This window comes from Lontra canadensis, unplaced genomic scaffold (assembly GCF_010015895.1).
Source record: "Lontra canadensis isolate GAN:19392208 unplaced genomic scaffold, GSC_riverotter_1.0 scaffold58, whole genome shotgun sequence".
Taxonomy (NCBI): Eukaryota; Metazoa; Chordata; class Mammalia; order Carnivora; family Mustelidae; genus Lontra; species Lontra canadensis.
Window position 1 is genome coordinate 10,792,422 of NW_022631052.1, and position 14,461 is coordinate 10,806,882.

The 14,461-nt window shown below is 52.9% G+C and overlaps 2 protein-coding genes across 6 annotated transcripts in view; one reads left to right on the forward strand and one right to left on the reverse strand.

The window, feature by feature from the left end:
• DNAH10 (dynein axonemal heavy chain 10) overlaps positions 1-2,541 on the forward strand; it is a 134,754-nt gene extending 132,213 nt beyond the window's left edge. For both annotated transcript variants that reach the window (XM_032876461.1, XM_032876460.1), the window contains 3 exons: positions 334-514; positions 1,583-1,728; positions 2,196-2,541. In XM_032876461.1, coding sequence (XP_032732352.1) covers positions 334-514; positions 1,583-1,728; positions 2,196-2,342 — 474 coding nt within the window. In that variant the 3' untranslated portion in view covers positions 2,343-2,541. The remainder of the gene's footprint in view (positions 1-333; positions 515-1,582; positions 1,729-2,195) is intronic.
• A 981-nt stretch (positions 2,542-3,522) lies between these two features.
• The window catches only part of CCDC92 (coiled-coil domain containing 92), a 29,930-nt gene continuing 18,991 nt past the window's right edge, over positions 3,523-14,461 (reverse strand). For 2 of the 4 annotated variants that reach the window (XM_032876464.1, XM_032876463.1), the window contains exons 2-4: positions 7,042-7,188; positions 6,421-6,462; positions 3,523-4,560 (exon numbers count right to left, since the gene is read on the reverse strand). In XM_032876464.1, coding sequence (XP_032732355.1) covers positions 3,785-4,560; positions 6,421-6,462; positions 7,042-7,171 — 948 coding nt within the window. In that variant the 5' untranslated portion in view covers positions 7,172-7,188 and the 3' untranslated portion in view covers positions 3,523-3,784. Of the gene's footprint in view, positions 4,561-6,420; positions 6,463-7,041; positions 7,189-10,818; positions 11,034-13,514; positions 13,613-14,461 lie in introns of those variants that run through there. The other 2 variants (XM_032876462.1, XM_032876465.1) reach the window with 2 other exon arrangements.

The window sequence follows — 14,461 nt, forward strand, 5'->3', positions numbered from 1 at the left end:
AAAGTCTTACATTTTTATTAGTCAAATGTATCAGTCTGTTCTTGTATGGCCTCTGGGTTTTGCATTCCCAACTCCAAGATCTTGACAACATTCAGTGGAGGTTTGATCTGGTACTTCTGTGGCTTTGTTCTTTTATATCTAAATCTTTGTTCCTTCTGGAATCGGGCAGTTCAGCTTGTTTTCCCCAGCAGGCTCCCGGTTGTTCCCACGCCCATCTTTTTGCTGCCAAGGTGAACCATGTTTTTATCCGTGAACCAGACGTCTGGTCAGCGCTGGCCCTGGCACTTGATGGTGGCCCCGGGGCTCCTGCCAGCTTCCCTCCCTTCCCTCCAGGTCACCGAGAGTGAGCCCAGCGTGATGTGGCTCTCGGGGCTGCACATCCCAGAGTCCTACCTCACGGCCCTGGTGCAGGCCACCTGCCGGAGGAACAACTGGCCACTGGACCGCTCCACCCTATTCACGCAAGTGACCAAGTTCCAAGATGCAGACGAAGTGAATGAGCGGGCAGGACAAGGTACGGCCAGCTTGCTGGGGAGGCTCCTCCCTGAGCCGTCCCCGAGTCAGAGCAACAAGCATGGTGTGGGCCCAGACGGGGCCAGCCCGTGTCTGAAAGTGAGGCTGCTGCGGACAGCAGCGCTGTGTGTGCGCTCTCGGCGTCTTGACCTGAGGGTGACTGCATGTGCTGCTCTTCCAGTTTCAGCACTGAGGCCTAGGGCGATGTCCGGAGGGGCCTGAACCCTGTTCGCCCTGCTCGTTTGTGGGGAGTGGACTTCTTGGTCAGAATTAGGTCTTTCAAAGAACTGGATCACCTGAAGTTTTCCCTGGAAACCCTGAGGGCACCGGGGCGTGGGTACCAGAAGGCAGGTCAGACGAGGTTGGACCCATTAAAATACAAGGTCAGGTCCCTTCACACTGGTGAGTGATGCCGCAGACTCTGGCAGGGAGCTGCCGTTTCCCAGCTCCGGCAGTCCCCGGAGTCGGAGGACATTTAACCGTGAGCAACAAAAGCTCTCTTGAGCAAGCGTAGAGACAGGCTTCACAGTGGAGACACAGGGGTGCTCACCATCCCCGTAGCACATGGCCAGCGAGGTCTCAGAGGAACTGGCAGGTGTCAGGGCCACCACACTCTCTGGGTGACTGTTCTCTGCCGCTGTGCGTGTCTGCTGTGTCCTGCTCCCCAGACACCATTTTCTCTGCTGGGCTTTGGATCCCTGCTCCCACTCCCTCTGGCTCAGGGCGGCGGACTTGGCCTTGCTGTGGTACCGACTGGTGCTCCTGTCTTTATAACCCGGGGGTTCCAGCGGTCTAGGGCTGTGAGCCTTGAAGCAGATTGCTGGGGGAGGCAACCACCCCTTGTCCTCTTCACTGAGGCCGTGGGGGAGGCTCAGTAGGGTCTACAGAGTGTCCTGTTTGGGCTGTTGCTCTGCAAAGGCAAGGAAGGACGGTCCCCTCTTTTGGAAGAAGGCCTGGGCTGTGTCTGGGGAAGGAGAGTTGGTTGGTTGTCTCTGTGCATGAGCCGTGGACATCCGCGAGAGCTGCTGGCGCCTCCCCGTGAATCCCGGTCTCTTCCTGGTATCTCCAGGATGCTTCGTCTCAGGACTGTATCTAGAAGGCGCTGACTGGGATGTAGAAAGAGGATGTCTTATCAAGAGCAAACCCAAGGTGCTGGTGGTCGATCTACCGATTCTGAAGATCATCCCCATTGAAGCCCATCGCCTCAAACTGCAGGTGGGTGGGGGGGCACGCTTGGGGTGGTTCAGATGATCTCGCCTTTTAACCTTTCATGGGTGGGGGAAGCCCTGAGCCAGGGCAAGAGTTGTGGAGTCACTTCACGGGAAGACCCACGTGTGTACAGGCGTGTAAGCAGAGACTTGCCGGGTGGCGTGGCTTCACACTCTGAGCTGTGGTCCAGCCTAACTTTGGGAGAAATGCCTCCCTTCCCATCATGTCTTGTGGGCACTGCCTGACGCAAGTCCCTACACCCAGGGCGGCGGCAGCAGCAGGGTCCTCCTGGCTCACGCAGCCCGGATCCACTTTTCCTGAGCGTGTCCCCAGGCAGCAGCCCTGTGCTCGGCTGCCAGCCGGGATGGGGGGGGTGTACACTGCACCATTAGCTCGCACATGGAGTGTCCCATAGCCCAGGGTTGAGCTCCTCTGCCCTCCTGTGGTGCCCCTCACTTGCCTCTCCTTTGCAGAACACCTTCCGGACGCCGGTTTACACCACCTCCATGAGAAGGAACGCCATGGGAGTTGGCCTGGTGTTTGAAGCTGATCTCTTCACCTCCAAGCACATTTCTCACTGGGTGCTGCAGGGGGTGTGCCTCACCCTGAATTCCGACTGACCCTCTGGGCCAAGAAACCTGCACACCCAGCTCCGTCCGTGGCTGGCGGTGGAAATGTAGGCATTCGGCAGTGGTGGTCACGTCTGCGGTCAGCTCTCAGGGCCTGGAGGGGTTGGGGGTGGACAGACACGGGATTTTCTTTTGATTTGAAATCAGCTGATTTACTTTTTCTGTAGAAATTAAGATGTTTCTTGAGTTTAACTTGTTTAACTTGAAGAGTTAAACTGTTTCTAAGGATTCTGCATATTTGAGAAGTAAATACTAGAGAACATTTTAAGGTATGTCGTTTTGTTTCCCTTCTTAGAGGAGACATGTGATTAGGCGAAAGTCCCGGGCTGCTGCGCAGGGTATGGCAGAGTCTCCTTCCTGGGCCACCCCACCAGCGAAGGCCACAGTTGCCTGCTGCCACCCCTGCTCACTTCCAGAGCTCTCCAACCTACTGGGTGGAGGTAGGGGTGACTTCCTGAGCTGGCATGTCATCCCTGCATGAGCTCCTACCCATACCCTGGCCGGATCTGTGTGGGACTGGGGGCAGACTTAGAGCATCTGGGCCTGGCTCCTGGGCATCCCTTCCTTTCACGCACCCTGGGGGGCCAGGCCTGCTGGAGGGCAAGAGGGGCCAGTCATAGGCACAAGGAGTTTCTGCCAGAACCTGGAAGCACAGAGCCTTCTCGGGGGCGGGAGCTGTGGGAGAGAACATGGGGTAAGAATGCTGTAGTTGCTGCGGGGCTGGGGGAGTGGCCAGCTGTTTCTCCCCCTCCCACAGCCTCCCCCCAGCTCCTCCCTCAGGTGGTTTAATAAAAGACACAAAACAGAAAGAGGTAGGTTTAGAAAATAAAGTTTGTTGGGATCTTGAACATTTTGGATAAAACGAACAAAAAATATGAACACACATTCAGGTTGTGGTGGTATGAGAAGTATCATCATCTTATTTCGTTCCCGAGATACACATCTACAGCTGCTTGGCTATCTGGCCGCCCTGGGAAAGGCTTGTCGGGAGGTCACAGGGTCTCCGGGAGTGAGCGGGGGCTGCTCTGGAGGGGCTGCCCTAGAAACTGGAGCGAGGGGTCAAGGTCGGTGGGCATGTGTTGCTCCGGCTGTATGAGGCGTGTGACTATCCGACTTCATTAACGTGGAGTAGCGAGAGCGCCTGTGGCCTGTGCTCTGTCCACGAGCGCGGAGGTACACAGGGGTTAGAAGCAAGCGATTCGGCCCACAGGTGTTTGGCCACAGCGATTAGTAAATACGTATTCTGCAGCAGGGACACGATCGTATTTTGGTGTAAGAGGGCAAGAGGAGCAGGAGAAGAATCCCCTGTTGACAGGTCTGAAAAAAATTTGGCATGCATGGGAATTAAAAGAAAAAAAGGTATGGATGAGTTTTTCCTTGTAGTGATCACAGTGCGTCGACAGCCGAGGGGGAAGGGTCGCCTGGGGCGGGCTTCACACAGTTCTGTCCGTCCCTGAGTGCTTCCTCACCACCTTCCCTCCGTTCACCTGGTCGACCGCCAGCGTCTCCACCTCGGGCTGGGCCTGCGGTGGGGCGGCGTGGTGGATGCGGTGGGCCACCCCCACGTGGGCCTTGTGTGGCTTCTCGCGGGCCGGGCTGTGCTGCTCGCTCGGGCCACGGTCGGAGGCGATGGGGGGGATGACCAGAGGCCTCTCCTTGATGAGGTGGACCTCGGCGGACTCCCTGGCCAGCAGGAACGGGGTGGGGTCAGGCATGGCATCCACCGGCTCCCGCAGGAGGAGTTTCCGGCTCTCGGCCCCCAATCTGTAGACCTCCTCAAATTCCGGGTGCAGGGGGGCTGAGAGGCTCTTTTTCATCCTGCGGCGGGGCGTCTCGGGCAGCTTGTCCTTGGGGGGGGCCGGCTTGTAGCTGGCCAGCACGGGGCTCCCGGAGGGGCTGCCGTCCGAGGCCCCCCCGGCGCTCAGGAGCTTCCGCTTGGCGGCGTGCAGCTGGGCGGTCAGGTAGGCGATGGTGCCGGCGCGCTGCTCGAGCTCGCTGGACAGCATGTTCAGCTTGTGGCTCTTCACCTTCAGCTCCTCCAGGTACTTCTTCTCGCGCTCCTTGACGGTGTTCTCCAGCACGGCGATCACGGCGTTCTTCTGCTCCAGCTGCTTGAGCAGCTCGTTGTTCTCCTCCTCCTGCAGCTTCAGCTGGGCCTCCAGCTCCTCGCATCTCCTCTTCAGCTCGCTGCTTCTGGAAGCCCCATCTCCTGGAAGAGCGAGCCGAGACGCGGGATTTAGCACCCCCGGCGCGGAGGCAGGCGTCCTTCTGGCTAGGCCGGCCTCCGCTCCCCGGGGCCTCTTGCTCCCACCGCCCCGCCCTCTCCCAGTGGGTGCAGGCTGAGCGCCCGCAGCGCCCCGTGCCCTGGCTCACCGCACAGAGCGATGCCTCCGCGCTTCGCAAGTGCTGAGGTCACAGCGGGCAACCCCAGGCTAGCTGCCCTCGGCGGATACTTAGCGGGAGCTGCTCCCCGTTTGTTCCTGCCTGCTTGGGCGGCGTTCACTAAGCGCCCGCTCCGCCGCAAGCACCGGTCGGGAAGACGGCTAGAGACTCCGTCCGTAGCCGAGCACACAGCTCTGAAGCTGCGGAGGAGACAGGAGGGGAGGCTGCTGCCTTCCCTGCCACACGGTTCCCCTGCTCATCCTGCCTGCGCCTCCCCGTGTGTGCCCACCGTTAGCCGCTCAGGGACTCCCCTGGGCTTCAGGGGCCCGTGCTGGGCTGGGAGCCGGTGTCTACGGGCACGTCTCATGTGGGCACGTGGGCCAAGCGGGGCTCCGAAGCCAGGGCTATGGACCGATGCTTGTTGGCTCTCGACTTTCCAGGAGCTCCTCTGGCTGCCTGCCCTGCCTCCCTGAGACTCCAGAGAGGGGCTCTTGGTGACCGTTGTTCCCAGGGATCAACACCACCTATTTTACTGATTTCCACCCTTCTATAGGAAACTCTGCTCTACCTCCTCCTCCACACGTGCATCCTTTCTCGAAGATTCCGTCTTTCCCCATAAAAGATGCACATGCACTGAGCTGAGGCAACTGTTCTTAATCACACAGAGCCAGACTTCCCCAGCTGCCAGAGCGCTCAGTCACTGCATCACTTTACTTCCTTTTCTTATTTCACTTTTACTGTTTTAAAGTAATCTCTACACCCAGTAAGGCACACGAACTTACAACTGCGAGAGCAAGAGTCACACGCTCTCTGAACTGAGCCAGCCAGGTGCCCTCACCAGGGCACTTTCTAAACAGATTCTCAGGTCCCCTCCCTGAGCCTCGGAATCAGAACCTCCAGGGGCGGGGGTCCAGGAGCCTGTATCTTCCCCCTGTGCCCCCAGACATGTAGGCTCTGCCTCCACTAACGTAAAGCAGTGACTCCCAGTCCTGGGGAGGGGAGATGCCGCCAGAGTGCGGCCTATTTAGGAAAAGACATCTTGATTCCAGTGTGGATTCTGCACTTTTCAAATCCCAAGTCGGTGCCAGGGAGCAACTAATTGTCATCGGCCACAGGGGCCCCCTGTTCTATCTCCTCTGCCCCAGCTGCCATCAGGCTAATACCTTCGGGAGTCCCTGAGGATTTGGGTTAGGGGGAAGCATTTCTGGGACTGCAGTCTAGAGAAAGGTATTCACAGTCCTTTGGGGACGATCTGGTCATTTGGTCCCTCACTCAACAAGTGTGTTGGGAGCACCTACTCTGTGCCAGGCCCTGGGTGAGGCTCAAGGAACAGAAGAGGTGGGATCCTGCTCCTGCTCCTGTTTCTGCTTTAAATTACATTAATTTATTGATTAGAGAAGGAAGAGGTTCGCTGGAGAAAAATCAAAGTCAAGAAAAGACATTCCAAATATATGTGTCCACCAAAAGAAAACAAACCCCTCCTCCCTCCCACTCCACTGTCAGGCCGTCATAACATCTCAGGCTCTAAACGTCCTTCCTATCTTTTCTTAGAAAGCTCTGGTCACACGTGCAACACTTCCTGGCAGATGCACTTTCATCTAAATGTGTAGCTGGTGAACAAATGGCACCAACACGTGCCAGAACCAGAAATAATGCCGCCGTTCACTTTTGGGGAGGAAGTTCTCACCTGTCTGGTCCGAACTTTTGAGTGTCAGCTCATATGTTAGATCTAAAAAGGAAACCATATATGTTAATTCTGTAAAGCCTTCCTCAGCACTGAAAATGCAGAACCAATTCCCACAATTAGCCTGCAAATCCTGCCCAGACAGAGCAGGATTTGGCCGCGTTAGTGGCAGGCGTGTGAATGGCAGAGCCATGAGTGGCCACTGTCCTTCCTAGAGCTCAGAGAGACCCTCCTTCCCTAAGCCACTCCCTGGCATCCACAGTTAGCAAGCAGCGTGCTCTGTGTGTTACACTTCGGTGATCGGTTCCAAAGTACACTGTAAATCCTAACCATTGCATTTTGATCTTCTAAACCCTCAGTATGCCAAGAAATGGCTTTGCAGCTTGACCCGTGATGCGTGTCGGTTGGGCAGGGGATAAGGGAAGACATTGAGAGAGACTCCAGTGATGGTGGGCTTAACGAGGTCAGAAAGAAGTGAAACCCCTTTTTGCCCCACTCCCGAGTGAGCCTGGCACAGCTTCTGAGCTGGCCGCTGTCTCAGTCCCGACAACAGGTCCTGCTTTGCTCTGCAGCCCTGGGCGGGCCTAGGGCCCTACTCCGGGGGGTCGCGCGGGGCCCAGGTACCTGTGCAGTGTTGCTGCAGTCGCCTGATCTCGGCATGCAGCCCCTTAAGGGTGCTGGCATGCTCCCGCTGAAGGAAGAGGAGGTTCTTCTGGGCACTGTGCAACTGGTTCTCCAGGTTTGTGGCTGCCATGCTGACATCCAGATGACCTGCGGGAAACACAGACCCTGGTGGCTGTCTCTGACAATGAGGGTTGTGGGTAGAAGGCCGGAAGAGGGCGCCGCCTTTCACCTGCCCTCCTTGGCTTTGAGGAGGTTGCAGGCAGCGTGAGGTCTGGCTCTGGAGGCCGAAGGGATACATCAGACCTGGGTGCCCTGATTCTAAATCCTAGCCTTTGCACATGCCATACAGACTTCAACAGACTGTGAGCAAAACTGCTAGATTGCCAAAGATTTCTCTGACAAAGTATACACGGACAGCTTCCTCACAGGAAAACTGGGCACCCGGGCAATGGGGCGAGTGTTTCCTCAAAATGGGATTGGGAGCTGGCCAAAGCGAGGAGGAGGAGGGAGAGGCAGGGAGAATTCTAGAAGGAAGTCGCTGGATTTCACAGAGCTGAGAGGAGTCCGGCCTCTTTCTTTGGGAAAGGGCCGTGTGGCGACTATGGAAATCTGGAGTCTGTCCCCAAACCCTGCCTCCCTGCCCATGGTGGCTTCAGTCATCAGTCATCAGCTGCTCTCCCAGGGCCTCAGATTCTCTGCCTTTACTGTAATTCGAGAAATGTGAGGTCAATTGGTCTTTCTGGAAAAGCTACCAAGGAAATTCAAGACGCCTTGCATAGCACTGAAAAATGGCAAAGGACGAAATGTGCATTATTTGCTTATAAATTATTCTTGCAAATACAGAACCTCAGAGTGCAGTTTTCCTCATTTGCTATGCCAAAGAGCGCTCCCAGAAGAATACCACTTCTCAAAGGGCTTCCAGTATGTGGATGGCTCTGGAGATGACCACATGCCCAGGTACTGTCACCACACTGGGTGACACCAGTCACTGTGATTTGTAAGGCCAGTGACATAGTTGCAACCCCAGCTCTGGAGCTAAGAAAAGTTCATAACTGGACACGCATCTTCACTTACACGGAAAAGCTTCCTGCCATCTCCTCAGGGCACAGGCCTCACTCCAAAGTAAAGTTAAGGAGGAAACAGTGTGTGACAGGCTGTGACAGAGGGAGGGTAAAAGGAACAGGTAGAGAGCTACAAAAGGACATGCCCTGCAGGAGACGGGCACAGCCCAGACACTGCTGGCAGTGTTAGCCACTTCCCCTCATCCAGGTCGGGGTGGGGGGGGTGCAATTTGGCAAAGTATGTCTAGAGCCTGGGAGTGTATCATCCCTCTGACTTCACAATTCCACTTCCAGGAACTGACCGAAGGAGAAGATTTACTTTTGTGTGAAAAGAGGTAGCTGTGACCATGGTCCTTACAGTGCCATTGAGTCAGAAACAGAATCCAACAAGAGGGAACTGGCTAGGCAAATTACAGTGATCGCTTCTAGGGAGCAGAGATGAGATTTCCCAGTTCTCTAACTCAACTTCAAGCTGCAGCTGAGGCCAGGGTCGAGTTCCCATCAGAGTTCCCATTTTCCATGAGGAGCGGTGAGCAGCCTTCCAGTTTCTACCCCGAAGGCTTGTCTTTGCTACAAGTGCAGGTGCTCCTGTCCAGGCCCTGGGCCAGGCAGGAACTTCCACCTGGGACCAGGGTTCTGGAGAGCCGATGCTGCCTGGCCAGTGCATGGTCCAAGAGCGGGACGCTGACCTTAATGCAGGCGCCAGACATGCCAAGGGGCGCGGGTGGGCTGGCAGGTGTGCTCCTGTGGGAAGGAGCCCCCTCTGGCTTCCTGCTTGATGGTAACTTTATAGACAGGCCTTGGTCAAAGAAAATGGGGAACATTAACATTTCAAAACAGTTTTGTCCAGCACCAGTCATACAAGATGAGATGTACCCATAATCTACCAGAAGGGGCCAGGAGGGGAGTAAAAATAGGACCTCAGCAGCCACCCTGTTCTAATCATAGCATGGCACTACGTTTTACTTGTTACGAATTTAAATCTGATTTAAAGAAGCATTCACATTCTACTTGCCTCAGTGGATCAGCAACTTTGAACTGTACTTAATCTGTAATCTATTGGTTCACCAGAAATAAGCACAGAAATAAGAACGTGCCCTTGAAGCTTCCCATTGTCATGGGCAGACAGTTTTGAGAGAAACACAAGGTGAACAGAAAGACTAGGAGTCTATAAGGTGCAGAGGGACCTTGGCGGTCCAAGGGAGCACCATGGCGACTCCACCTGAGGCCCTGACAGCAGGAGGACAGGCGTTGTCAACCCTGCGGCACCTCACTGGACTGGTGCCCTCCCCTTCTTCGCATTCTATGCTAACGTAATAGGCCCAAGTGAGGAGATGCTATCTGGGCAGGGGTCCCTCTAGCTGTTGGATACACAGCGACAGTGCAGGCCCACTTACACCCAAGGAAGCGAGTCATGTCTCCTAATGGTATCCAAGCTACTCAATTCTCTTCCATCTGCTCAAAAGACTGACAATATCACTGACTTCCTGATGACAAGGAGTTGCTATAGCTTAAAAGAAAGTGATGCTTTCAATTTCTTATAGCTCTTGTGACATGCAATCACGGTCATGACCTCATCCTTCCAGTAAATTGGCAAGAACGAAGCTACAGAAGCCTCCCGTTTAGACCACAGAGACAGCTGGGAGATGTGGCTAATTTGGAGGAAGAAATGAAGGTGGTCCTGAGAGGCTTAATTCAGAATTTCTAAGACACTCTGGGAGTCAGAGACATGAAGGAGCATTCGTGACTCATCCACAAAAGGGTCAGTGTGATGGATGAAGGTAAAAATGCAGGGCGTCTACTACCCATGAATAATACATCCAGCTTGAGTAAAGGCATTCATCCCCTCTCGACCGTGTGTCAACCAGTAATGGAGGGCGACTCTCCCAGAGCACGGCTTGCACAACACTGCACTTTCTGTGTCAAAAGGGCATATGCTACAAATTGTGGGTTCTTTGTATTGCGGCTTTTTGTCTCGAGGCAATCCAATTTTGTTTCTAAGCATCGCTGGGAGCTGTCAGCAATTTCATAGTTATTGGCTTGGCCAAAGGCAGCGCAGCCTGGACACTGTCCTCCTCTCCTCTCAGAGATGCTGTCCTCAGCTGCAAAAGATGCGGGCTTCCAAGTGACTGGCATCCCAGGGCCCGGCCACGGTGGCAGCCAGAGGGCAGGACCCCCACCCACGGCATACATGGCTCGGCCAGGGTTCTCGGGCCGAGGCAGCAGACATGGCATCCTGAAGGGAGACCGCTGAACAGGCTACCTTGACCACGATTTGGAGGTTAAGCTACACACGGATGTTTTTCCTGTGGTAAATTCATTAGGTAGTTAATTTCTGTTAATTGGCGACTCACTCCTCACGTTGGGAAAATTAATGTTTGACAAAGGCTTGCAGTTCCAAATTCTACACAGGGGTTTTGGAGACCTGGCCAAGACCGCCTCCCAGCGTGGGGAGGGATGTTATCACCGTCTCCTGGCTATAACATGCTTTTAATGAAGGTCCTCGGAGAGATATTGGCCCCGACCTTGCCGAGGCGGCTGGGCGGCAGCATGAGGACAAATGGCCTGTCAGTAGCTCGTGTCAGATGCTCATCCTAACTCACAAGTAATGTTCTTTCCTCTCTTTCAGGGCATTAATGTATAAATGATGACACGATAATTTTACTTATGGGCCATCTCCACTTGTGCACGCACCAAGTGCTCTCCTATCACTTACGTCATTTGTTCTTGCAACACTCCCCTGAGGAGAAACAGGAATATCCCACTGACGAGGGAACTCATCGATCAGGGAATGCTGCATCTGAGCCTTGCGGCTTCTCTGGATCCTCAGGCTCTGTGGGCGAGAATCCTGAAGGCTGGGGGAGGTCTCAATTCCATGCAGGAATCCAGATGCTTTTCCAAACGTCTGCATCACATCTCAAACGCTCTGACCTGGCGCGGGGAATAAGCAGGGTACCTCACGGTGGCTGCTCAGCACGGGAGCACGGTGCCCCCCAGCCGCACCGGACAACGTGACGGCCTACAGTGCACTGCTCACCGGGGCAGGATCAACGGGCTCTCTGCATTCCAGCTTAGACAGACAATGACCGAAGGGCACCGCTCACCAGCCAGTATGGCAAAAAGTCTCACCAGCAAAGTTGTCTAGGAAGCCGGCTGAGGGCAGGGCACTCTGGGCCTAGCAGGACGCTTTATGAAGCCACTAAGCTAGCTTGAGGAGAAATATTAGGGCACACATAGCATTGTATGTGTGTCCTGGTCTTTGGGGTCTAGGAGGGTGCCCAGCCCGAAAGCCAGGGCCACACTCCCTGTCGTGGTCTGGGGCTGACTCAGCAATGAGTCTGTGTGGGGTCAAAAGGCCACACCTCTGCCCCGCTGCCCAGAGCAGCTCTGGTGCTTCGATGGGGAAGAACAAAAGCCAGACTCGCTTTCGTCCCCTTTTAAACACATACCTTTTCCTCAACATCCCTCCTGAGCACACACGCAGATCTTGCCTACATTTTCATCTGCAAACACAGCTCTGACCATGTGCATCCCTGTGATGCATCCTGGAGGCCCCACCTGCTCCGCTTGCCCTCCCTAGCCTCCCTCCCCACTAGTGCCCCCCCCGAGGGCCTCCATGGAAACCGTTGTCCTCCCCCACCTCATCTGCCACACCCCTCCCTCAACACAGGGCCTTTGCATGCCTTGCTCCCTCCATTTGGAATTCTCCCAGCAAACTACCTCCCACCCTCTTGCCTAATGAACTTCCATTCTTCCTTCACATCTGAACTCATGCGTTACCAGCCGGCTTCAGATAATTTTACAACGCTTAATGCTTCCTATGTTGCCGAGTGGAGGTCTTCACAAGAATTACACGCATTAATCAAAAATCACTACGGCGGCACTGATTTGAACACGACCTCATCCCCAACTCCTTGACACGCCAGAAGCAATATTTTAAAGTGTGCTTTACCACATTTCTTAGACTAAAGCAATGGAGTATTTTTGATGGGAAAGGGTCCCACCATTTAAAAATGGGAAACTTCTTTGTTCCTGGGCAATCAAAAGCAGACTTATCTTTTCGCTCAACACAAAGCCTGTGGAACCAGGGTAATAATTTTAGAATCTGAAAAAACAGCACACTAGCACTCACATGGTAGCTGTGAATTAGTTATAAGAAGCTATTTTAGATTCTAGTCATGAATAAGTTATAACCCATTCACGTTAGGTTCCCTCATGCCACGAGCGATCAGAAGAGCCGCAGTCCGTCCTCGCCCTTTCTGCGCCTTTGGCAAGGCCTGTGGCCTGACGGGAGCTGCCTGGCCCTGAGCAAGCCGTGGTGTCCCAGCGTTCTGTGACAAGGACCTCTGTGGCCTTCTCCTGGGGACTCTGAGGGCCGCTCTCCTACAGGTCCTAGAGTGGAGGCATTGCCATGGAGAAAACGGAGGTTGGCCAGGGACAAAGGTAGCAAGTGTAGACATTCAGTGTGAGCGGATTTCTAGCAGGGAGGTGGTTTTTTTAGGCAGGTTCCTGGACTCAAACAGTTGCGGGTGAGAAAACCTTCAAAATCAGTTAGCTATTCCAACCCCCCTTTATTTCAAGATTAAGAACCCGAGGCCCGAAGACAACTTGCTGAACACGGGGAGATAAACAAGACCAGAACAGACAAGCTCTTGAGGAGGCTCACCGGGATTAAATCTGAACCCCATCTTGTCACCTAAATCACCACAGGATCTAACTCATAGAGTTGTTCCAAGAGCAAACTGCAGCCACATACAGTGTCTGGGTGCAGTAAGTGCAGTTAGCTGTAACTAAATGTGAGCTGTAAATGTTGTAAATGTTAGCTGTACTGTTTTCATGTAAATGCTGGCCCACAGTTATGCAAACAAACCCCCAAGTTGCTTAGTGAGTCCTACCTTCCAGTTTTTCCAAAACATCATCTAAGTATGGAAATGAGCAAGGGAAGAAATTCTAGTTACCTCTAAAGAGAGAAACATAAAAGGAAACAAAAGCATTTTCTGCTGGCCTTTATCTTCCATTTGCAGTGGAGAAAAGCATTTGGGCAGAGAATAAAGAGTTAGGCAGAGCAAGGCGCCCTGAGGGACTATAAAGCCTGCTTCTTAGTTAGAAACAATCTGAAATGCTCCTCAAGAAGCTAAAAAAGGTCCAAGACTAATTAGGCCATCAACTCTCAATCCAAAATAACTGCTTTTAGGAAAGAAAACTTACTGATCTGAAAATGAATACTGACATTATTCTGAATTCACAACAGTCCTAGGTAAAAAACTGTTTTAAGTTGTAGGACCTATTTCCACTTGCACATGTATTTAAGAAATTCAACTTTTAAGAATTTCCAAGAATTAGGACATCATTGCCAGGCAAGTAAGCATTCAATGACCACTCCAGAAATATTCTGGTAAGGAGAATGAATACCGTGACAAAGTGGAAGCAAAAAGGGGCACCTTGGTGTCTCAGTCATTTGGGCATCCAACTCTTGATTTCCGCTCAGGTCATGACCTTGGGGTCATGAGACGGAGCCCTACACTGGGCTCTTTGCTTGGTGTGGAGTCTGCTTGGGGTTCTCTCTCCCTCTCCCCTTCCTCCACTCATACTTTCTCTCTAATTAAAAAACCAAACCAAAACAAAACAAAAAACCAGAAGCAAAAAAATGTTGAAAACAAAAGATGCAATTGTTCTTGAAAATGACAGAAAATCTTTACTAATCATTCTTAGAGAACTAGATTTTTTTAAAAGTTTTATTTGGGGTTGCCTGGGTGGCCCAGTCGGTTAAATGTCCTGCCTTTGGCTCAGGTCATAATCCTAGGATCCTGGACTTGAGCCTTACATCAGGTTCCTGCTCGGGGGGGGTCGCCTGCTTCCCCCTCTTCCTCTGCCTGCCACTTCCCTTGCTTGTATATGTGCTCTCTCTCAAATAAATAAATAAAATCTTAAAAAATAAATAAATTAGGGGCGCCTGGGTGGCTCAGTGGGTTAAAGCCTCTGACTTCAGCTTAGGTCATGATCCCAGGGTCCTGGGATCGAGCCCTGCATCGGGCTCTCTGCTCAGCAGGGAGCCTGCTTCCTCCTCTCTCTCTGCCTACTTGTGATCTCTGTCATATAAATAAATAAAATCTTTAAAAAAAAATTAAAAAAATTTATTTGAGAGAAAGCGCAAGCATGAGGGGCAGAGCAGATGGAGATGATGGAGAGTCTCTGGCTAGGTAGGTGGCACATCTTTTTTAAATAGGTATGTCTCCAAAAGCTAAAAGAGGAAAACTCCAGTAGAAAGCAAAGAAAAAAGAAAAAAAAAAAAAAAAAAAGAAAAAGAAAGAAAAGCATCTTTTTTTTTTTTTTGCAAGATAACCATCTCACAAAGTAAT